Genomic DNA, 24,640 nt, shown 5'->3' on the forward strand with positions numbered 1-24,640 from the left:
GATTACGATTCGGCCCAGTGATCGTCTTAAGTACCGAGAGAGTTGACCCATAAAAATGGAGAGCAAGAGAGTGGAGAAGGAAAGTGAAAAACTGTGGCTGAGGCATGTGTTAGTGTGTGTGAGTGTGTTGTATGGCCAAATAAAAAGGAAAGTGAAAAGCTGAAAATTGAGCTTGCCTCTTGAACAAGGAATCCTGAATTGTGAGAGCGTAGTAGCATTCTTGGTTGATAGGGATGGCGAGCGCCATGGTAGAGGATACCAACTTGGAAGATGATCAGCTGGCCAACATGACCACCGACGACGTCGTCAGAGCTTCTCGTCTTCTCGACAATGAAATTCGCATTCTCAAGGTTTTTTTTCCCCTTCAATCATTCATTCATCTTAGCGCTACGCACTCTAGGGTTTCATTCAATTCAAATCAATCCTGCAGGAAGAGCTGCAGAGGACGAATCTCGAATTGGAATCTTATAAGGAGAAGATCAAAGAAAACCAGGAGAAGATTAAGCTCAATAAACAGTTGCCCTACCTCGTTGGCAACATTGTCGAGGTTTCTCAACTATTCTCACCTTCAATTTCGTTGCAAACATTTGTAACTATAATGTTCCACACTATACACTTTTCTGACTTGATTTTCTATTTTTTTTTTTTATTTTTACTTTCCAGATACTTGAAATGAACCCAGAAGATGAGGCAGAAGAAGATGGTGCCAATATTGATCTTGACTCCCAAAGGAAAGGAAAATGTGTTGTGCTAAAGACGTCTACTCGACAGGTTAAAAACCTTATAATTTCACTTCTTGTAGAGAGCAAGTTATGTTTCTATATAAAGATTTCCATCTGCTTCTGGTGTTCAAATATGGAAAGCCTTTGGTGTAACTCTTATATGGAAAGCCTTTGGTGTAACTCTTATTCAGTTATGTTTTCTTTTCACTACAGACTATCTTTCTACCTGTTGTTGGTCTTGTTGACCCTGAAAAGCTAAAACCTGGTGATCTCGTTGGTGTTAACAAAGATAGTTACTTAATTTTGGATACCCTGCCTTCTGAGTATGATTCTCGAGTTAAGGCTATGGAAGTTGATGAAAAGCCAACAGAGGACTACAATGACATTGGTGGATTGGAGAAGCAGGTAAGCTTTAGTTACTAACAATTTATCGGGGCCTTCAAAAAATCCCTCTGTTAAATAACTTGGTCTTTGGCTACAGATCCAAGAACTAGTTGAAGCCATTGTTTTGCCAATGACCCACAAGGAGCGGTTCCAGAAATTGGGAGTTCGTCCACCAAAGGGAGTTCTCTTATATGGACCTCCAGGAACTGGGAAAACTTTAATGGCCCGTGCTTGTGCAGCACAAACAAATGCCACTTTCCTGAAGTTGGCAGGTCCACAACTTGTGCAAGTATGATTCTTCCTTTTACTATGCTTGATAATTTGGCTGTTTATTACCTTTTTATTCCCTTCTTTTTATAAATGAATAGTACAATTTTTTATTGATTGTTTGTTATTACATGATATTAGTTATTCTTATACTTCCTGTACAACTGCATTACTTCCTTCTGTTTCTATTTCATCTTCTTGGGTGGATTGGAAGAATGATTTTAGCTAGAATTTTATAGATGTTCATAGGAGATGGAGCAAAACTTGTCCGTGATGCCTTTCAGCTTGCAAAAGAGAAGTCTCCATGCATTATATTCATAGATGAAATTGATGCAATTGGAACCAAGCGTTTTGATAGGTATGAGTAGGCAGGGATTTAATTCAGTGTATGTAGTTCCTGTTTCAATTATAATGGTTTAGCAATGTTATGAGCTTATGGTGTACTGGGTGGCCAAATGCAGTGAAGTAAGTGGAGACAGGGAGGTACAACGAACAATGTTAGAGTTGCTGAATCAGCTGGATGGTTTTAGTAGTGATGACCGGATTAAGGTACCTCTTCTATTATTGTTGTCTATGGGTCTTCTTTTTTCTGATTGAATTGATAAACAGAAATCTCGAAAGATGTTCGCTGTCTTTGGGTAAGAATACTTTAAGGGTTTAGCTAATATGTACCCAAAAGGATAAGGTTACCGATAGTAGAAGTTTTTAATTTTTTTTTGTTCGAATAAATGCATAACGAATGCATTGGAAACTTAAATGTTGTATATTTTATTTTCCATAAAAGCTTTCTCAATCCCTTATTCTAATATATCTCCTTAAAACCCTTCTGGGGATTTTAGCCACATTACTTATTTATAATTTTGAAGTGTAACAACTAACAATTAACAACACAAATAGCGGTTACTTAGAAGTTGGCACAATACTCTCTGAAGGGTAACATTTCAAATATATTTCATTTTTTGTCCAGTTAGGAGTTAGGACTTAGGCATTTGAAATGACATATTCATTTATTCTCGTCAATGCAGGTCATTGCGGCAACAAACCGTGCAGATATTCTTGATCCTGCTCTTATGCGTTCTGGTAGATTGGACCGAAAAATTGAGTTCCCACACCCAACTGAAGAAGCAAGAGCCCGAATTCTGCAGGTTAGGTATCTTTAAGCTACATGCTGTCTTTATCTTGTTCTCTTTTACCCTGACTTACTGCTGATGCTGAGATTGTGGGTTTTAGGTAGGTAAGGAAGAAGAGAAAATAGAAATACAGTGAATAATATGAAAAAACTGATGATTATGTTATGGTGTCACACAAGAGAGGACAAATAGCCTCTATTTATAATAATAGTGAAACCCTATTTGTAGATAAGGAAAGAATCATGTACAATCACTAATGCCAAAACTAATCGTATGAGACATTGTTTGATATATTAAGATAGATAAAGATATTATAAAATACTCTCTTTATTTCTAACACACGTTAACATGATAGATCCATTCTCGGAAGATGAATGTTCACCCAGATGTCAACTTTGAAGAATTAGCTAGGTCTACAGATGATTTCAATGGAGCACAACTTAAAGCTGTCTGTGTTGAGGCTGGCATGTTGGCCCTTCGACGGGATGCAACTGAGGTATGCATAACTTGAAAAATCACATCATGACCTCGCTTTCTTTGACTACTTATGCAACAGTTTTTAGCTAGCCCTAGATTGTTGTTTTAGCAATGATGTTTGTAATTTTTTCGTTTAATTCAATGCAAAACCCCAAGTTATAATTTGAAATATAAATATAAATCTGCATTTTGTACAACTGCAGGTGAACCATGAGGACTTTAACGAAGGTATCATTCAGGTTCAAGCAAAGAAGAAAGCCAGCTTAAATTATTATGCTTAAGCTGGATTTAGGTGTCAAGTGCAGAAATCTGAGAGGTACTCAAGGCAATGGAAAGTCAATACTTTTGCTATTGTCTGTTTTTTTCTCGGATTTATGTAACATATAGCTTGCTGAGATTCCTGCATGTAAGGATAAACATTTCATCTGCTTGCTATTTGGTAAATTATTCAGTATTCACGTTACAAGGCTGCCAGGTTCTGTACGATCATTAATTATTGTCGTCAGACTGGTTTATGTTTGGTGTATGTGGGTTGATCTATGACGATTGATGAGGCTGAGAACAAAATCTGAACATAATAACCTAACCTCTGTTTACTTGTACAATTAATTTAGTTAGTTTTGGTTAGGTCAAGACTAGGAGCACAAAGTAGTTTATAATCTACAGACGCAAAGCCAGCATGAAATCATCGCATAAAAGTTGGGACTTGTAAAGGGTCATAACAATTGTTCACACACAATTTTCACTCGCAATTACTTGTAATATTTCATGATCCTATCTCTCTTCCTTTTACAAACTAACTACGTAATGTAGCTCTTACTGTATCAAAAGCTACAATGTGAGATTTCCCCTCTTTCGTTTCATAGAATGTGTTTTGGGGTTTGAAAATATTAGTTATTCTTTCGACACATTACACTTATTTTATACATTATAGATTTGTTTTTATTAAAGGAACATATGTTAACCAATAAGCTATAGTTTAAATGACATAATCTTCTTATACTCATCTAAAAATTGTGAGTTCGAATATTTCAATCTTTGGAAAAAAAAAAGAACATATGTTAATTGAAATATTGAACATACACTTTTAGAACACGTTTTAAGAGATCATAAAAAATATTTCAATAAAATTTTTTGAAAAAGATAATTATTTACATTTTTAATGTATTGAATATATACAAAAAATTAAAAGTTTTATTATTATATTATTAGAAATTTTTTTTGGAGGTTTCGTTAATAATAAAATTTTTTATTAGAAATTGTTAGAGTGTCAGGATACATAATTTAGGGATTAATATTTTTTCGTCAAAATGACCAGTATCAAAAGTGTGTATGATCATGTAGAAAAGGAAGGACTTTCAAACTAATTTGGTTGGAAAAAAATCCAACTACAATAATAATAGTAGTTTAATATAAAAAACGAATTTAGTTAAGAAATCACCTATATTTCAACAGTATTAATCAATTTTTTAAAATAATGTTTTTATTTTAAATTTTAACATTAAATCCTAAATTTTTAAAATAAAATAAATGTTAAAAATTATTTTATAAATAAATAAACAAATATGTTACATACATACTAAAATTAACTATCAACGTCAACTATCGATATAAAATACATATTAAAATATAAATATACATTAAAAATAAATTAAATTACACATATTTATGTATAAATATATTAATAATTAATTTTAGTAATTGATTTTAATATATAAATAATATTTTTAATAAACAAATTAATATTAATTAACCACACATATCCTTTCTAAACGAGAATGGAAAAATTATATCATTCCAGGTCGTTCACCATCTACCTATTTATTTACATTTTAGTTATCATTTATTTTTTATAAAAACATCTAAATAAAATAAAATAATAAGCTAGCAGATTTTGGTGTGATGGCAAGGCCAATCTCTCAATCCCAACCTGCTAAACTGAAACCATCTTGGTCCTCTCCTATTCTTTCTCTCTCTATCTCTAATCTAATCTCTTCACTGAAGACAGGAAGAATAATAACACAAAAGAGAAACAGTTGAGAAATTAGATCTCATATCTCATATCACCTGCACCACCGTAGCTTTCTCTTCCCTGTCTTAATTTCAATCCGAACTCATACACAAAAACACATACATCTACGGCGCAATTTTTAAACCAATTAAAAATTTACGATGCCATTTTAGGGTTTTGAATGATTCAATGGGTCTCGGCACCGACAACGACAACGATGACGACGGAGTCACCAACCCTTCTCCCTCCGTCTCTTGCTCCATTTGTCTCGAGGCCGTTGCCCGCAGCGGCGATAGATCCTGGGCCAACCTTCAATGCGGCCATCAATTTCACCTCGGTAAGTCAATGCTACCTTTCGCCTCCGTTTACCGATGCATCCAATTTGGTCCCGTACAACTTGCTATCTGCCTTTGGAATTCCGCCACCAATTTTCCACCCTACTTGACTTGAACCTGCATTTGAGATCTGAATTTTCATTACGCATATCTTTTTATTGTTGAACTAAAACTAGTACCGCCTGAGAGGATCGAGGGACGTTTCATTTATTTTACTTGAGTTTTGGAAATGTTGTGATGCTATTTGCTGGAGTGGTATTTTCATTCGATGAGCTTGTTTGTAGAAGTTGGTGGTGCTAATTGAGTTAGCTGCGGTGAATTCAATGTGGACACGGGTTTCTTCGTTGATGCAGGAGGCTCTGTCGGAGGAGGGGTGGTGCGTTGTATAGAGAGTGCATTTCAATTTGATATTTTTTCCCCCTTATATGATTTTATAAGAGAGCTCTAAGGTAGATCTCTCGTCTTATTGTTCTCACTTCTAAGGTTACTTTGTATTGTGCTCCTGCTAGTTAGGGTATAGGAGATTATAGTGTGACTCTCTGAATTTCTGCACGCAGTATGTGTTATGTACTATGGTTAATAGTCCGTCTTGTTTAAAACTGGCAGAAACTGAGTCTTTTTGAGATATATTTAATGGCTCTCAAATGAGCTAAATTAAATTAAATGTAGGCAAATAATCTACTTTTATACTTTTTTCGGAGTTAGGACCGTAAAGGCTGGCTATATATAAGTTAGAAGTTTCTAGTTCTGATCCTAACAGAAAATTATAAGTGATGAACTGGTGTTGATGAGCTGGGAAACATTTTGTATTTTTGCTATAACTTGAACCTACAACATGCACGGAAAACCTACGACACAGTGATGACATACTGACCCGTGGAAAACGGTGAAACAGAAAACGACAGGCTTAAACTAGTACTTGTTATTCATTGATTATAATGCCCCCAATAATATGTGCACAGACACCTCCCTGTTTTAAGGAAATATTGGTTGGTTTCACATTTTACTAGTATCAAACTATGACTTTTTAGCAAGATGATAATAGCATCTTCAGGGTATTACCTAATATTGTTTTGTTTATTAACTTTTTTATGTCATTTAGATTGCATTGGCTCAGCCTTCAATATAAAAGGGGCAATGCAATGCCCTAATTGCCGGAAGATCGAGAAAGGCCAGTGGCTTTATGGTTCCCGGTCATATCCAGAGTTCAGCTCAGATGATTGGACACATGATGAGGATCTATACGATCTTAGCTACTCTGAAATGGTAATAGAAACCACATGCGTCTTTATAATTTCTGACATTCTATTTATTATTATGCCATAAGCATATTCCTGCATTTTCATTCTCAAGCAGCTGCCTTTCGTGAACACTGAATGTTCGGTTGTTTTTTGTTGTTTTAGAGTATGTAGCTTTTTTATGTACTGTTATTATTTCAGAAAAGTATATGTGCGTTGAAAAAGAATAATCTCTTTCTGGAATGAACAAAGAAATGGTTGTTGAGTTCATTTAGCTATGCAAAATAATATAACATAATATTTGACTTGCTACCAACTGAAGTTTAACTCTATCTTGAAGTCTTCCAAGTGTATGGTGTACCACTACTCTCTGTCTTTGCATTTCTTATCTCCGTTACCAATTTAATTTTAGTATGTAAATTTAGACAAAGTCCTTTTTAAAATTCATTTGAGGTTCCAAGTCTAGACAAAATCCATTTTTTCTTAATCTACTAGTAGTTTGACTTTCAAGTTTGGCACTGCCTGGTCTAGTTGGATCCCCCCCCCCCCCCCCCAAAACAAAACAACCAATATGTTTATTTGTACCTGGATAGATAATAGTTTGCTAATTCTTTCTGCAGTCCTTTGGAGTTCACTGGTGCCCTTTTGGTAACTTGACCCGACTTCCGTCTGCCTTCGAGTAAGCCTAATTAACATACCAGAATATGCATGCAAACTAAATACTTTTTCAAATTCTGTAACACTAGATCTGTGATTTGGGATAATCTGTTGTTTAAAGTGTCTGGCCTGAGTGAACATACATAGTAATTTAAAGTAGCATGTTATTAACACTGTTTAGGACTTTAATCACACTTCAGTTAACCAAATCTGGCTTTATCTCAACCCTATATTATGATGGTATTTATACTCTCAAGTGCTGAGTCTTTGTGGTATTTCAGAATAAACTTTTTTAGAAGAGAAAATCTAAAAAATTAATGAATATCTTGAGAAAATCATGAAGATCTAGAGAATGTAAAAATCATTATAATTTCCTCTCTGGTTAAAATGATACAAGTCCGTTTCTTTTGTGCTAAATAAAGTCTGATTCAATGTATTCATTTATTTACAATTGATCTGAGGAAAACGTAACTCATTGTCTCTTTTCTTTCTTTTTATTTTCTTTTTCTCTCTCCAGAGAAGGGGAATTTTCATCGACTGCATGTAAGACCCTTCTTCCTGAAAATCAGCCTCCTTTTATGAACTTGTGTTCAACTATAGATGCTTATCTTGACTTGAATGTTGTGATGCAGATCCTGATATACTCGGACACCATGCTATATTTGCGGAACATACAGCAGTGTCATCTGGTAGTCATCCTTGTCCGTATATAGCTTATTTTGGACCTATACATCCCTCCACCTCCAACTCTGGCGGAAATGGCTCGGAAGCGTCTAACTTCAACCACTGGAGTGGCCCTCCTATACCTAGCGATTTGCCAACCTCCTATGCGTTTCCAGCCTTGGATCTCCATTATCCCAGTTGGGAACACCATTCATCTCATTTTTCTTCTGCGAACAGCCGTCTAGGCACTGCAGATCAGCCCTCAGTATCGCCTGGTAATCAAAGGCCAGGCCGGGGTAGTTTGGAGATCCCAAGATCGGGATCTTTTATGCATCCCTTCATTGTTGGTCACAGGTACCATTTTACAATTTATGTATTGCTATGTGATTTTATGTGAGCTAAATCATATCATATGCTCATATTTAGTGGGTGTCAAATCCATATTAAATTTTTGTTAATCGCAACAAATAACACAATTGAGCTAGGTATCTTGTCCATTACTGGTTGACCGTTGCTGCATGTCTTTCTGCAGTTCTGGTGCTAGAGCTGGGGCATCAGTTGCATCTTCAATGATACCTCCATATCCAGGTAGCAATGCCCGGGCCCGAGACAGAGTCCAGGCTCTTCAGGCATACTATCAACCTCCACAACCTCCTAATTCTACCTCAATGCGGACTCCTAATGCCTCTGACACTAGAAGGTCCAGCAGCCATAATGGGTCAGCTCAATTAGCACAAGTGGCCTCATCACCAGACCAAAGTGGTGGCTTCTTATTGATTCCATCAAGTTCATTGGGACGCAATTTTCCGGAAGAAGCCCATCTGCCAAGTCGCTTCCAAGCTTGGGAAAGAGATCACTTGCCTTCATTATCATTCAATCATGTGGATAGAGAATCAAGTTGGAGAGCATACCACCAGGCTGCCAGCGGATCAGAGCCAAGTTTCAGGTCCAGCAGCTTTCAGTTGAGGCACGGATCAGAAAGAATGCCTTCACAAACTCGATGATACACTTGTTTTATGTCCTGTTCCCTCTGAACTCTGAAGCAATCGGCTGTTCATGGAAAATCCTATTTTATGTTTGCTTTGAGAAATGTTATTTAATGCTTTGGCCTGGCTGGCATGTTATGTTAGACTTATATACTCTGGCTGGCCCTGGAATTGATCTTTCTGGCAGCCACGAGGCAGTGTGATGGACATTGCTTCTAGTTTCTTTGTTTTGGTGGGCATCAAATAAGATGTTATCTACTAGTTGGAGAGATCAGGCTTTTGAAGGAATGTTGGGGATTGTCACGTCTTAAGTGAAAGATTAAGTGCATGAGAATTGAGAGCAGTTGTGGACTTGTGGTTGGACCTTTAGCTGGTAAACAATGTTTGTGTTTGATTGGCTCATGAAAATACTATGTATTGTCAAATGTGATTGTAATCTGTTAATATCAGACGCATGGTATAGATCTCGCCTGAAAACTAGTCGACACTTTCAAGGTTGATTTGCACAAATTAATGTGGTTAAAATTTTAGTTAGTATTTTATATATATATTCATGGGTATTAGGCTATTACACTTATTTTATCCGTTATAGATTTGCCTCGTTAAATGAACGTATGCTAGTTGTTTTTCACACATTTTATCCCTTTTCATAATATTAATTACCAGTTAATATAAAATGAATGAAAAATTCAGTTTTTTCTATGTTGCACATAAACATAAATATTGTATAAAATACATTTGGATAACATTCTTTTTTATTTTTTTTTTACCTTGAAATCGTTAATATTATCTTTCCAGCCCACTAGAATGAGCAATTACTCGATTTTTTATTAGAAATGGCGGAAATAGTTTGTGGATAATTAGATGATAAAAAATTGACAAGCTTTTTCAAGAAAGAAAATTATGCGATTCTAAGGTTTTTTTAAATAAATAAGTTATTTTAAAAATATATATAAAAAAATTTAGAAAACTAACACTGTTATTAAAATTTAGTCAGTGTCTAATTAACAAAAAAAATAAATAATTACATACTATTAAATATAATCTCACACAATTAAAATACTAATAACAACTAATTGATTATTACAAATCACTAAACTTCCTTGGTTCTAGCACTCCTCTTAAAAAAATGTCAATTGTCAAACGCGTGAGTGATCGTGTAGAAATGGAAAGACGGATTCACCCAAAACTAGAGAGTAGAAATTAATCTGTTTGGATAGCAGTCCAACTAGAATAAAACTTGAGATTAGAGATTTCGCCATTTCGGTGTCATAGCAAGGCAGACGCTCCACTAAACTTAAAATGAAACGATGTTGGTCCTTTCCAATTCTCTCTTACTCTCTCTCTATCTCTAACTAATCTCTCCGCTGAAGAAAGGAAGAAGAATAACACGCGTCTTCTTCTTCTCATCCGTAGCTTTCTCACCTCTGTCTTAATCTCTTCTAACTCACACACACATTTACGGCGCGATTTTTAAACCAATTAAAAAAAATTGACGACATCCTTCTCCCTCTGCTCCCACTGTGATGCCATTCTAGGGTTTTGGATGAAACAATGGGTCTCGGCACCGACAAGGACGACCACGTCGTCCACGACGGAGACTCCAACCCTTTCCCATCCGTCTCTTGCTCCATTTGCCTCGACCCTGTTGCCCGCACCGGCGATAGATCCTGGGCCAACCTTCAATGCGGCCATCAATTTCACCTCGGTAAGTCAATGCTTTCTTTCGCCGATGTTTTCCGATGCATCCAATTTGATCGCCATACAATTTCTGCAATCAATTTTGACTTGAACCGACATTGAGATCTGAATTGTCGTTTTGCTTATCTTTCGTGTTGAACTAAAACTAGTACCGTGCGAGAGGATCGAGGAACGCTTCTTTATGTTATCTGATTTTTGGAAATGTTGTTATGCAATCTGGTAGAGTAGAATTTTCATTCGATGAGCTTGTTTGTAGAGGTTGGTGGTTCTAATTTTGTTAGCTGCGGTGATTCCAGTGTCTAGAAACGGGTTTCTTTTATCCAGAAAACTCTATCGGAGGAGATGGTGGAGCGTTTTATATAAGATGGAGAGAGAGATGCATTTTGTTTTTATCACTTTTTTTTTTCCTTCTTCCTAATATCTTTTTATACGAGAGCTCAAAGGTAGATATCTCCTCTTGTTGTTCTTAGGTTGCTTGTTATATACTCCTGCTAGTTGGGTATAGGAGGTTATAGTGTGAATTTATGTAGAGTGGATTTCTTATGCTGTACGGTCGAATCCCCATGACTGTTGTAACTGGCAGAAGCTGACTTATTTTGAGATACTTAGTGGCTCTCAAATTGGTTGATAAATTATCTGAAACTGAAATGAGCTCAGTTAAATTAAATGTTTGTACTCATCTACTACTGCATTTTCTTTAGGAGTTAGGACTATAAATGTCGGCTACATAAAATTTATAAGTTTCTAGTTCTCAACCAAAAGGAAATCAAAGTGACTGATTTCGATGAGCTGTGCAACATTTTTGTACATTTTGTATTTTTGGTGTATCTTGAACCTACAACCAACACAGAAAACCTACAATACAGTGATGATATACCGACATGTACGGAAAATTGGAAAAATGGGAAAATTGCAGGCCTCAATGAGTACTTGTTATTCATCATGCATTAATTATAAACCAAACCCCATATGTGTATGTAGACATCTCCTTTTTAAGGCAATATTTCTAGGTTTTGTGCTCTACTAGTATCAAACTATCGGTTTCTGCAAGATGATAGCTGCATCTTTATGGTATCACATCATATTGTTATGCTTAATAATTTATATGTCATTCAGATTGCATTGGCTCAGCCTTCAATATAAAAGGGGCAATGCAATGCCCTAATTGCCGGAAGATTGAGAAAGGTCAGTGGCTTTATGGCTCCCGGTCATATCCAGAATTCAGCACAGATGATTGGGCACACGATGAGGATCTATATGATCTTAGCTACTCTGAAATGGTAATAGAAACCACGCCATCTTTGTAATTTCCAACATTTTAATTTTTATTTCCATAAACATGCTCCTGCACTTTCATTCTCAGGAAACAGCCTTACATGAACAATGAATGTTTGTTTTGTTGCTTGCCATTTTGGATTATATAGCTTTACTTTCTGTACTGTTATTGTTTCAGAATCTCTAAGAACAGATCTTTATTTTTTTATTACAAAAAAAAAATCTTACTTTTAACAGTTTCCCATCCTTCCTTCAAGCCACCTATATTGGTTGTATGTCATCTGCATTTATAAAATGTTTGCTCCTCCTTTCTCGTTAGTCCGATAGAAATGTTGTAAACAAGGATTTTTATTTGGATAAGAAAAGAAAATATAATTAGAACAATATGGTGGAATTTGATCCATATAGCAAATACACAAACACTCATTTTTTATAGATAGCCATCAGAAGAGCAATAAATTGAGGTCAAAGCAATTAAACATGATTTTATTCCTTAACAAAGGGTAAAGATATACAAAGATAGGCCATTTTTCTTCTTTATCCCCAAAATCATTGGCCTCAGCCTCCCCCTTGGAGGCAAATCACATGAAACTTCTTTACCGCAAAAGACAACTGATTATCCCCATATATGTTTAATTACAAAATCCTTATATGGCAATTGCAAACCATCTCAAATAAACAAGTAGTTCATATATGTAGTAGCACAATTTTTTGCGGGGTGGGGGGAATGGCCTCCCGTTGTCTTAAACTAGGTCTGTCAATGGGATTTACTCTTCTTTTTTTTCTTTTTTTGGTTGTTGTATCTGGATAGATAACAGTTTGCTAATTCTTTATGCAGTCCTTTGGAGTTCACTGGTGTCCTTTTGGTAACCTGACCCGACTTCCTTCTTTTGAGTAAGCCTATTTAACATACCACAATATGCATGAAACTAAATATGTGTTCAAATTCCTTAACGCTTGATCTGTGCTTTGGGATAATCTGTTGTCTGGCCCGAGTAAAAACATGCATGGTTATTTAAAGTCAAAGTGTTACTGACGCTGCTTGTGGCTATCATCACACATGACTTCTGTTAACACTGTTGGCTGTACATCAACCTCATAATGAGTTTAATTTGGTACGTTTGAGTTGAACCAAATTAGGGTAGTTGACATCAAATATTGCTGAAGTTAATGGTAGTATTTATACTGTCCAAGGTTCTTAATCTTTGTGGTTTTTCAAAACAAACATTTAGGAAAGAGCAAATCTGAGAAAAATAATGGATATCTTGAGAAAATCATTAAGAATATGGAGGATGTAACATCGTTATTTTTTCTAGTGTGCTATATAAATTCTGTTTCAGTGGATTCATTCTCTTCCAATTGAGTTGAGGAAATGATAACTCATTGTCTTCTTTTCTTTTCAGAGAAGGGGAATTTTCATCAACTGCATGTAAGACCTTTCCCAAAATTAGCCTCCTTATATGAACTTGCTTTCAACTGAAGATGTATATCTTGACTTGAATGTTGTGGTGCAGATCATGATATACTGGGACAACATGCTATATTTGCTGAACATACGGCCGTATCATCTGGTAGTCATCCCTGTCCGTATATAGCATACTTTGGACCATTACATCCTTCCCCCTCGAACTCTGGCAGAACTGGTTCAGAAACATCTAACTTCAGCCACTGGAGTAACCCACCTATACCTAGTGACATGCCAACGTCCTATGCATTTCCTGCCATGGATCTCCATTATCACAGTTGGGAACATCATTCGCCTCATTTTTCATCTGCAAGCAGTCACCTAGGAACTGCAGATCATCCTGCAGTATCACCTGGTAGTCAAAGGCCAGCCAGGGGTAGTTCAGAGGTTCCAAGACCAGGATCTTTTATGCATCCCTTCATTGTTGGTCATAGGTATCACTATACGGTTTATGCATTGCTATGTGATTTTATGTGAGCTAAATCATAGTATATGCTTATATACAGGATCTTATATGTGATTTTGGGTTAAATGCAACAAATAACACGATTGAACTAGGCATCTTGTGCTTTTATGCTTGACACTTGATGCATGTCTTCTGCAGTTCTGGTGCTAGGGCTGGGACATCAGTTGCATCTTCAATGATACCTCCGTATCCAGGTAGCAATGCCCGGGCCCAGGACAGAGTCCAGGCTCTTCAGGCATACTATCAACCTCCACAACCTCCTAACTCTACCTCAATGCGAACACCTAATGCTTCTGGCACTAGAAGATCCAACAGCCATAGTGGGTCAGTTCAATTAGCACAAGTTTCCCCATCATCGGACCCAAGTGGTGGCTTCTTGTTGATTCCATCAGGTTCATCAGGACGCAATTTTCCGGAAGAAGTCCATATGCCACGTCGCTTCCAAGCATGGGAAAGAGATCATTTGCCTTCATTATCTTTGAACCACGCAGATAGAGAATCAAGTTGGAGAGCGTACCACCAGGCTGCCAGCGGATCAGAACCAAGTATTAGGTCCAACAGCTTTCGATTAAGGCACGGATCAGAAAGAATGCCTTCACAAAATCGATGATACACTTGTTTTATGTCCTGTTCCCTCTGAAGCAAACGGCTGTTTATGGAAAATCAAAATTTATGTATGCTTTGAGAATTGTTATATAATGCTTTGGCCTGGCTGGCATGTTATGTCAGACTTATATATACTCTGGCTGGCCCTGGAATTGATCTTTCTGGCAGCCACGAGGCAGTGTGATGGACATTGGCTTCTAGTTTCTTTGCCTTTTGGTGGGCATCAAATAAGACGTTATCTACTAGTTGGAGAGTATCAGGTTTTTGAAAGGAATGTTGGGTATTCTCATCTCTAAAGTGAAAGATCAAGTGCATGAGAGCAGTTGTGGTTGGACTTTTAGCCGGTAAATTGTTTGTGTTTGATATGGAAAGCTCATGAAAATACTTTGCATTGGCTTATGTGATTATAATCTGTTCATCTATTGTGCTACAACAGACGCAGGGTACAGAACTTGCTTGAAAACTAATCAACACGTTCAACGTTGATTTACAAAAATTGTCTTTGGTCTGATACTCAGATTATGGTATGTTATTATCATTTCTCATGAATAAGTACAAAACTATGGCAATGGTTGCCATGCTTTGACAAAATGAAGTTTAACTAGTAATAATCAATATATTTCACTTGATTCAAGGGAATACTAAACTTAGTTTCAAGAAGAAAAAAACAAAGGAAAATGAAACTACTCTTTATCTTCCATAGTTGATTGGTAAATAAGGTCATAAGAAAGACAAAATCGAAAGTTGGGTCGATTCGGTAAACTTGGTTCCTGATAAGAAATAGATTGGTTTTCAAGAACATTTTGGCGAGTACAAAGCCAAGGAGGAAAAGTGGAGACTAAGGTTGGTTTGGGAAAATATTATGAGAAGGTATTTGTGTTTTTAGAAACATTTTTTTGTGTTTGTTAAATAAAAAGAATATGTGGTTGTGGTCAGTTCACTCGTCCGCTTAAGCAAGTGTCGGGAGTTCGAACCCTGCCTTGTACATGCAGCAACTCATTGGCCAGCGGCATACCCTTAAATAGAGCTTAGATCTGCGACGGATTAGTTTGATATAGCAGCATACTACAAGTGATCGAAAGCTATATTTCAAAAGTCAACTTTAATGAATTATTTTTAAAAAGTTAATTTTATCAAACTAGCTCAAAAACTGTATGTTGATTAATGATGGCAACATGCATCTTATCTGTCGGTATCCAATTTGGACCGCGGGTTAGGTAGAGTGCGAGTTGAGTCTTCAATCCTATTCGACCAATCCATTGTATATGTAATATGTTATAGGTAACATGTTATAGGTAGGTGTTGAACCAAAAACCTTTCATAATACAAAAGATCTTTGTCATTGAACCAAGATCATCAATTAATAATTTTACATTTTTATTTATATAAAAACCAATTCTATATTAGTGATATATAAATACAACATTATATCATAATATTTTATGTCTGTGTTATTAAATTCAATAAAGATTTTATGTATAATTGAACATTTGAGGGCTATGTTGTTTATGGGACGATTATGTTTGTGGGATGATTGTGTTGTTTGTTTTGAATTTTTAATTTGCATGTTCATTAGGTTATATAATAATATTGCATATTTGTAAAAATTCGCAGGTAGAGTCAGATACTCACAAATTAACTACAGATAGAATTAGGATTGGATTATTCTCAACTTACGGATAAAATAATAAATTTAACCCGTAGATAGAATTAGGATTGAGTTCAAACCCTATCCTATCCATTGTCACCTCTAATTGGTAAAGTACTTGTATAATTATGAAAAGTGAGAAATATCCAAAATAGCTTGGTGCTACTGCTATTTGAAGTATAAGTATCCATATTTTTTAAGTTGGTAGAAATATTTTTTAACGAAATAAGAATCATTTGCATAAGATTACACTGGAAACTTCAATTTGCAAGAAAATAACTCTGCCAATGATCTATAGGCAGGAGTTGATCCACTGAATGAAATGCTTGGCAATTGGCATCACTTTTTTGTTTTTCTTGTGGAATTAATTGTTGGTGTACCACATTAATCTCAAACTAATATACGGACACGAAATACAATATAATATAGGATATGTCAATATGCGAATTTTAAAATTTTATAAGATATAGGAATACGTATACATATAAAATATAAAATATTTTTTAGATAAATTGTATTGATATTTTATTGATATTAAAATATAAATTAATTTTTTTAATTATTTTTAATATCTTATTTTAATTATATCTAATATTCTTAAAATATATTTTTTTAATAAATAATATATACTATTTCTAAATTTATTTTAAAAATATATGTTAAAAATAAGATTAAATATGCTGACACGTAATAATATTTAGGTGTATCCAAAACGTGTCCAAGATATGTTCGGGGCATAGACAAGTGAGCAAATTGTCGTGCTTAAGTGAAAATAACTAAATAAGTTTCAAAAAGAAAAAAGGTGTGAAAATATTTTGTCAAATTCGTTAATGAGTTGGGCCCAATTTATGATCTAAAATCAAGAGTAAGCAGGCCCATTGATATTTGAAGAACTAAGATATAAAATAGCCGAATCCAAACCCTAAATCTGCAGCGCCGTTGTCATCCCTGTCCTCTCATTCGCACCTGCTTTGTTTCCATCGGTAATACCCTACTCTTTTCCTTCTGTTTCCTTCTCAACTACAATTACGCCAAAGTATTGTTTTCACCATTTTTTATTTTCAATTTTCTTGAGCTATATTTGTAGCTGCTGGTTTCATTTCACTGTAATTGTAGAAATTTGATTGGGTCCCCCTTTGATCCCATGAAAAAATATTACTTTTTTAACAAAGAATGCACGTTTTTTTTATTTGGGTGTGTTAATGCGTTTTAGGGTTGTGTAAAAGAAGAAGGGAAAAATGAGTCGAGGGGGTGCAGTTGGAGCTAAGGGAAAAAAGAAGGGTGCAACATTCACCATTGACTGCACAAAACCAGTGGAGGACAAGATTATGGACATTGCTTCTCTTGAGAAGTTCCTTCAAGAGAGGATTAAGGTTGGTGGCAAAGCTGGTGCTCTTGGTGATTCTGTCACTGTCTCCCGTGAGAAGAACAAGATCACTGTCACCTCTGACAGTAACTTCTCCAAGCGGTAATTACCCTTTTATTTATTTATTCTGTTTTTTTATATTGTCAGCTCTACATTCTTAATATGCTGTGAAATGATTGTGCTATTAGATCTTGGCAACTGAATATTCTGAATTTTTGTTCGAGTGTATCTTGCTTTAGTTGAATAATGATTTGCCTTGTTATTGTTTTGGTAGGACATTGGATTTTACAGTTTATTTTCAGTACTCTTATCTTATTTTTATTTTTGAGTGAATTGCCTTGCATACTGTTTAGGCCGTTTAGTTGGCATTGTGTGAAAAATGAAGCAGAGAATTTGTGGCTATAGATCCTAGGTTACTTATAAGAACCATTGGATCAAATTGAAATTGTCTCTGTTTATCTTTTGCCATGGGATTTGTCTTCTTTTAAACTTGCTTGAGCTTCCATTCAAATGGGTTTACCTAAACTAAGATTGCATGTACTTGGTTATAGGTACTTGAAGTATTTGACAAAGAAGTACTTGAAGAAACACAATGTGCGTGATTGGCTCCGGGTGATTGCTTCTAACAAAGATAGGAATGTCTATGAACTGAGGTACTTCAACATTGCTGAGAATGAAGGAGAGGAAGAAGATTAAATGTCTGATCGATTTTTATTCTGTTAAGAACTTGTTTTAGCATTTTTCTTAGATCTAGCTTCCCTTTTTGCCAGTGTTGCTTGAGATATGATGGTTTGTCTACATCGGTTGCAATTAAACAATTTTGATTATCTAAGTGTTGTGCCATTGTTATTGAATTTGGAATAGTTAAATACAAATTTGCAAGCATTATCTATTCACAAATCAAGAATAACTTTTCCCAACGATCTGAAATTGCTCCTACATGTACATTTCATTAAACCGGTTATGTATCCATTAATCACTTTCACTGATCCGGTTTGCCTAAAGCTTCTACAAAAAGAATATCAATCTATCCCATATTCCCATTGTAGCGATGATTATCTTAATAAGAACGACCATGCTCTTGTGATATACTTAAACACAATTCATCTTTTGTGTCTCTTTAATTTTCATAATTTTCTTGACAAGGATCTTAAATATGATGGTGAAGACTTATGAGTAGGGTGCGTACAGTTAATATATCAAACGTGTATAAAAGATTAAAATGTCTTGAGAGTCAAAGGCAATAATCAACCCATTTCCCAAAGTGAATAGGGGGAAAAAGAAGAGTGCAGAAAGGTAGAAAGGAAATCCTTACGTAGAGCTTATGTAATATGTTTAATTAATTTACCATGGGGGATAGCTAGGTCCACAATTTATTATTCCTGTGTTTTACTATTATGATATACATATGCAAGTAATGTTGCGAAGGAGTGGGGGGTAGCTGTCTCTTGGTAAGTGTTGCAAGCAATGAGCCAAGGCCCAAGACTACCACTGCCTAGTGCCGTGCATTCATGATACTGCAAATACCATTAAGGACAGGAGACATAATAACATGATGGACTAAGACTTTTGTGCTTTACCTGAAGGAAATGAGCCCATGTAGACTATAACAAACCGGAGAAAATGAATAGTATAGCAATTGAGTCAGAAATTAATTTAATAATGGAGTAAAAAATAGAGTAATTCAAATATATTAGTAGATGGATTTGGATCCTTTAAAGTTTGAATTTCACTTTAGAGAGTAAAGTATGATCTTCTACCCTTGAATAGTCTCTTTCATATTTATTTTTGGTCCCACCCATGAAATCAATAGTGAGAGATTACACTTTACTCTCTAAAATGAAATTCAAACTTTAGAGGATCCAAATCCGCGCATAGTGTATTATGCATAGATGTGGATTTGCAGGTATACAGACCTGCAAAATGCAGTTTACGATTGGCATGGAAGTTTAAAAAAAAAAAAGAAAATGGTTGCTGCAAAACGCAGATCGTATTTTGCAAAAAGGGATAACCAAATGTTGAAACGTATCCCCTATCATCCTACATGCAGACTAGACTTGCAGGTTGATCACATTGGGAGACATCAAACGTGACCTGCGTTTGGCAGATTCTTGTAGCAAAGTGTGACCTATATTTGGCAGGAAGATAACCTGCATGCAGAACACGTGTATGTGAAAGGATGATATGGGATCTTTATAATTCATTCTGCGTTATGCTTGGAAGGCAACATCAACTCATTTTTGCGTTTTGCTTCCAAGGAAGAAAAAGATCAGGAAGAAGGTTGTGTGTTGAATGAGTGAAGTAAAAAAAGAGGTAAATACCAAATCAGTATCCAAAATATTCTGACGCTGACAAAATGGATCCTAAATGATTTCAAAATTTGACAAGCGTGTCTCCGAACTCGCCGGAGCAAATCTTCGGCAAACACAATGCTGACATGGCCACTACGTTTTGATGACATGGCAAAAACCCTCTCTAACCCTAATCCTTCCCCTCTAACGCACTTCCCCTTCCCCTTCCTCAATGCACTCTTCCCTTCCCTTTCATGAATCCCTCCCTCCTCTCCCTAATCCTAATCCCTCCCACTCCAATGCACTTCTCCCCTCCCCAATCCAAAATCCCCCCTTCTGAACCTTAATTCCCTTCCCTTACCCCTTTGAACCCTAATCTCCCCTTCTCAACGCACTGTCTCACACTCTCAACTCACTCTCCCTCAAAACGGTAATGGAGCTCAACCTTCTCAGTCTTACAGAGCCACTGTCACGGACACCATATGATCGTCATCTCGTCATCAGGTCTAGCATCGTTTGTCTCCTCCGTCGACATTGCGTTGTCTGTGCACCTTCACTGTTGTGCTTCGCGGTGTCTTGCTTCCCTCCTTGTGGTCGAACATAAAAATAGACATACATAGCAGCAGTATCTCACTCATCGGCCTCGTCTCCGTCACCTCTGCTCGCTGCTCACCGCCAGTTGTCGCTTGTTTCTGCTTGCTGCTCGCCCCCAGTCACTGCCCTGCCTCCTCTGTCTGTGTTCCATCGTGCCATGCCTCTTCTGTCTCTGGTGTTCTTCTTCTGGTCTAGCCTAAATCTACTTCTTGCTTCGCTGGTGTCTATATTAAGCTTTATTTTATTTTATTTTGATTATTGTATATGAATTTGTTTTTGTTCTCTAAGTTTTATTGTTATTAATTTTTTTGAATTGTATATTAATCTAAAAATTTGGGACAATTCATGATTGAAAGAGTGAGAGAGTGTGATGGAGAAGAGAGATCTTTTGCTGAATTAGGGTTCAGGAAGATTTTCAGGTTTAGGGCAACTTATGAGTGAGAGGGTATGCTGGGGAAGGGGGGATTAGGGTTTAGAGGGAGAAGGGAGGGGGATTATGGTTGGGGGATTTTGGATTTTTCAGGTTGGACTTGGTAATTAATTAAAAATTCCACCTTGGATTTTTCGGTGGCCACTTCAGCATCTTTTTCATTAGAAATGTGCGCTGGCAAACTCAGGGATACGCTTGTCAAATTTTAAAATTATTTAGGGTCTATTTTGTCAATAACAAAAGTCAAATACCATTTTGTCAGCGACAGAATCTTTCGCATACCGATTTAGTATTTACCTCGATAAAAAAATACACCACAAAAAATAGTTCGTAAGTTTATATTACCTCAAGAACATATTGTTAAATATTTGGATTATTTTTAATGGATAAATATTTTTAAAATTTTAATTATAAATAAGTTTATTTATTTATGTTGTTATTAGTAGATTTTTGGTATATAAGTTATCTGTTAAGTTTTATTGTTGTTATTATTATTAGTAGTAGTATTAAGATTAATGAGTAGAATGTTATTATTATTGACTTACTGTAAGTAACCGGAACAAACATTTATTTTATTACCGTTTATTATTATTATTATTACAATTATTATTATCATTATTCATTATTATTGTTATTGTTAGTGTATTACACGGTTTCTGTGAATAATATGTTAATAATAATAAAATATTATTAATAGGGTAAAAAACATAAATACACCATGGGAGAAAACTTGTTACATGAATAAGTCAAATGGAGAAGTGTCTCACGAATCAGCCAAAGCCTATTTTTATATAATTCGAACCTAATTGGTTCGAACTCTATTTGATCATAAATCGAACCTAATTGGTTCGAATTACTCTTTATTTCGTGACTCAAATAATTCGATCCTAATTGGTTCGAATTATTCTTGATTACGTGCCTCCAATAATTCGAACCTAATTGGTTCGAGTTATGAACAATTTGGCTATATAAGGAGTTCGAATCAAGCAAATTCGAACCACTTATCATTTTCCATACCCCACCAAATCCCAGAGAAAACGACCTAGATTCGATCCGAGAAAAAGTAAAACCGAAGACTCAGCTGATGGGGGACGATCCTGCAAGGCTGTACCAGTTGGACGGGGTTGCTCATATAGCCGGAGTCATCAACGAGGAGGTTAGTAGATAGAAAACTTTGTGCACACGGTTTATTTGAGTTAGTGGTTTTGCATGTGGTTTTAGTGGCAGTTTATGTTAGTTGTTTATCGTGGTGGTATTGTTAATGGTATTGTTGTTAGTGGTTTGTTGTAGTGGTATTTCAAATGGTTTATTTTAGTGGTTTTGCATGCGGTTTAGTTGGTGGTTTAGCGTAAGTGGTTTTTTGTATGTGGTTTTATATGCGGTTGTGTTGATGATTTAGGGTTTGTGGTTTATGTAATTGGTTTACTGTGTTAGTTTATTTTTTGGTTAGCAGTATTGTATGTGGTTGTAATAATGCGGTCCGTTTAATGCACAGCCACAGCGATGCATCAGGAGCATGCGGCGGCAACAAGGCATGCCACTCGATGAGCGTTATGTTCCGTACTTGCAGATGGCCGGGTTATACCATCTGGCTAGACTGAACGATAGATGGTTCCGGTTAGATGAGCCCCTTGTCAGCGCCTTCGTCGAGAGGTGGCGTCCTGAGACGCACACCTTCCATATGCCCTTCAGAGAGTGCACGATCACGCTTCAGGACGTGGCGTACCAGTTGGGGTTGGCAGTGGACGGGCGTTATGTCAGCGGTTGCCTTACAGACTTCCATCTGTATATTGAGGGTGGACGTCCAGCTTGGGTGTGGTTCGAGGAGTTGCTTAGAGTGATTCCTCCTCCGAGCCAGGTTCAGAAGTTCGCAGTAAACTGCACCTGGTTCCAGGAGACTTTCAGAGAGTTCCCCGAGGGAACCGATGAGGAGACTGTGTGGCGCTTTGCTCGTGCCTATATCATGATGTTGTTGGACACTCAGCTGTTTTCCGACAAGTCCGGCAACCGCATTCATATCAGATGGCTTCCCTACGTAGCTAGGCTTGAGGAGATGGGTTCCTACAGTTGGGGGTCTGCAGCATTGGCATAGTTGTATCGGTGCATGTGCCGAGTGGCAAACAGACATGTGGTGAAGTTAGCAGGCCCACTTCAGCTACTTCAGTCCTGGATCTTCTGGCGCTTTTCCAGGTTCAGGCCTACTGGGTATGATACGTGCAGTTGGCCTTTGGCATCGAGGTACGCTACTCAGGCTTTTCTATTTCAAGTTGAGACAGCTGATGTGAGTGTACAAATGTACCATATTACAAATCTGTCATACTTCTTATTAAACATAACACCCATGTGCCCTGCAGGTGGTCAGGTTACAGCCCTTCCTACAGCTAGAAGGGTCCTCGACTGCAGAGCACGAGACTGTAGATAGACATGTTTCAGGCCAGGGATGTGAGTATTGTTCCGGTTACTTTTATTTAAATAAGTAGACATCAGATGTTTCTGTAGAGGGAGTTGGCGTGACAACATCGGTATTTTTTTGTGCAGTTTATCTGGATGCCGTATAGCTCCCCCGAGGTATTTCAGGTTGTGCATCTGGAGGTGTTGGAGCCTCGACACATGGCGGTGTGGCTGTCTGTCACGTCGCTGATATACTTTGCCGTCGTAGAGTGACATCAGGTAGATAGGGTGCTACCGCAGTTCGGTGGTGTGCAGTCCCTCCCGCGTTCCGCCCTGAACATCGACTTTCTGATGTCGAAGGACGGGAGAGGCGGTGATCGTTGGTTCCCGTCCGCTTTACCGGATTGGCATATACTTTGGGAGACCCGTGCGGACCACGTCCTCCAGTTCGATGTTGTTGCCGATCCTGGACCTTCGCACACCTACCTAGACTGGTGGAGTCAGCATGGAAAGAGGTTCTTGTCACCCGAGTTTTATCTTGGGGATCCGAGGGGCATTCCTATTCCTGTCGAGGCATCACAAAGGGGTTTTGGGCGAGTTCCTGACATGGATCGAGTCGACGACGTCCCTGATAGGCGTAGGGTTGTGAGGAGAGCTCGTGTCGGGACACGACGGAGCCAGCGTGAGTGGAGGTGACTAGAGCAGGCTATCGACGAGGCTGATGAGGCAGGTAGTGGTGGTCGTCGAGGACGAGGGCGTGGAGGCAGACGGAGGGCACCCGTTGCGGGCCAGGACGATGGTGAGGCTGGTGGCCTTGGTGGACAGGGGCACGCCACCGGAGATCCCGTTGCCCATGCTGAGGCTGGACTTGGGGAGGGGCCGCTGGGAGATTACTTCGTTGGAGTTCCCCCTTACGACCACACACCTCAGGAGAGTAGGCCATGGGTGAGTCCAGACAGCACGTTTTCAGACTTACTTGCCGGTGTTGGGTTTGATGGGGATCTTGGATCCCCCTTCTTTGATGACATCAGTGCCATGATGCATGATGATGAGGCTGTCCCTGGGCGGAGTCAGACGACGGGGACACAGGCACCGTTAGATATCGATCTGAATGAGCCGCCCTCCGTGCCTCCTCCTGAGTATTTCGCTTTGGGTGGTACCCCAGCGTCGGCACATACTGCTGGGTCACATTCAGTTGCCGGGCCGTTTTCATCCCGACCGGTACATGTCCAGCCTAGGACGCCTGCACAGCCAGCCCCGCAGGACGAGGACGAGGATGAGGAGATCGAGGATCAGGAGCCGCTTATCCGGAGAGGTCAGAGGACACGGGTTCCACATCGTTGCTTCACGGGGTCGCACCTTTTTAGATGATTTATGTGCCGAGTTGTATGTTACCCATATTCGTCTATGTATTTTGTTACCAGTGTTACTTCGTATCCACCTTTACATGTATGTATGTGTTACTCTGAAAACATCTATACTTAGTATTTTGATGTTATTTAATTGCCGCATCATGTCTTGATTAATGTAACTCGTA

General features: G+C 37.5%; 5 protein-coding genes across 6 annotated transcripts; all 5 read left to right on the top strand.

Annotated features, from left to right (window-relative positions):
* Positions 1-81: 81 nt before the first annotated feature.
* On the top strand, positions 82-3,772 carry LOC130932412 (26S proteasome regulatory subunit 6A homolog). Its single transcript, XM_057861736.1, has 10 exons — positions 82-350; positions 431-547; positions 664-771; positions 936-1,127; positions 1,204-1,395; positions 1,613-1,731; positions 1,835-1,922; positions 2,399-2,518; positions 2,859-2,999; positions 3,184-3,772. The coding sequence occupies exons 1-10, from the start codon at positions 234-236 to the stop codon at positions 3,259-3,261; spliced, it is 1,272 nt and encodes a 423-aa protein (XP_057717719.1). The 5' UTR covers positions 82-233; the 3' UTR covers positions 3,262-3,772.
* A 1,104-nt stretch (positions 3,773-4,876) lies between these two features.
* LOC130935412 (E3 ubiquitin-protein ligase RFI2-like) lies at positions 4,877-9,364 on the top strand. 2 transcript variants are annotated; one of them, XM_057865150.1, is made up of 7 exons: positions 5,159-5,328; positions 5,611-5,775; positions 6,429-6,592; positions 7,185-7,243; positions 7,739-7,764; positions 7,854-8,238; positions 8,417-9,364. In XM_057865150.1, exons 3-7 carry the CDS (start codon positions 6,464-6,466, stop codon positions 8,886-8,888), a joined length of 1,071 nt encoding a protein of 356 aa, XP_057721133.1. In that variant the 5' UTR covers positions 5,159-5,328; positions 5,611-5,775; positions 6,429-6,463; the 3' UTR covers positions 8,889-9,364. The 2 variants fall into 2 exon arrangements, with proteins under 2 accessions (XP_057721132.1, XP_057721133.1); XM_057865149.1 differs by lacking the exon at positions 5,611-5,775 and having other exon boundaries at positions 4,877-5,328.
* Positions 9,365-10,047: 683 nt separating this feature from the next.
* Positions 10,048-14,680, top strand: LOC130935350 (E3 ubiquitin-protein ligase RFI2-like). Its single transcript, XM_057865053.1, has 6 exons — positions 10,048-10,578; positions 11,688-11,851; positions 12,685-12,740; positions 13,250-13,275; positions 13,361-13,745; positions 13,916-14,680. The coding sequence occupies exons 1-6, from the start codon at positions 10,425-10,427 to the stop codon at positions 14,385-14,387; spliced, it is 1,257 nt and encodes a 418-aa protein (XP_057721036.1). The 5' UTR covers positions 10,048-10,424; the 3' UTR covers positions 14,388-14,680.
* Positions 14,681-16,840: 2,160 nt separating this feature from the next.
* On the top strand, positions 16,841-18,251 carry LOC130933098 (60S ribosomal protein L22-2). The gene is made up of 3 exons (XM_057862609.1): positions 16,841-17,014; positions 17,245-17,499; positions 17,949-18,251. Exons 2-3 carry the CDS (start codon positions 17,270-17,272, stop codon positions 18,091-18,093), a joined length of 375 nt encoding a protein of 124 aa, XP_057718592.1. The 5' UTR covers positions 16,841-17,014; positions 17,245-17,269; the 3' UTR covers positions 18,094-18,251.
* A 3,545-nt stretch (positions 18,252-21,796) lies between these two features.
* LOC130933559 (protein MAIN-LIKE 2-like) lies at positions 21,797-22,804 on the top strand. Its single transcript, XM_057863190.1, has 4 exons — positions 21,797-21,868; positions 21,934-21,991; positions 22,112-22,125; positions 22,208-22,804. The coding sequence occupies exons 1-4, from the start codon at positions 21,797-21,799 to the stop codon at positions 22,802-22,804; spliced, it is 741 nt and encodes a 246-aa protein (XP_057719173.1).
* Positions 22,805-24,640: the final 1,836 nt, after the last annotated feature.

This window comes from Arachis stenosperma, chromosome 6 (assembly GCF_014773155.1).
Source record: "Arachis stenosperma cultivar V10309 chromosome 6, arast.V10309.gnm1.PFL2, whole genome shotgun sequence".
Classification (NCBI taxonomy): domain Eukaryota; kingdom Viridiplantae; phylum Streptophyta; class Magnoliopsida; order Fabales; family Fabaceae; genus Arachis; species Arachis stenosperma.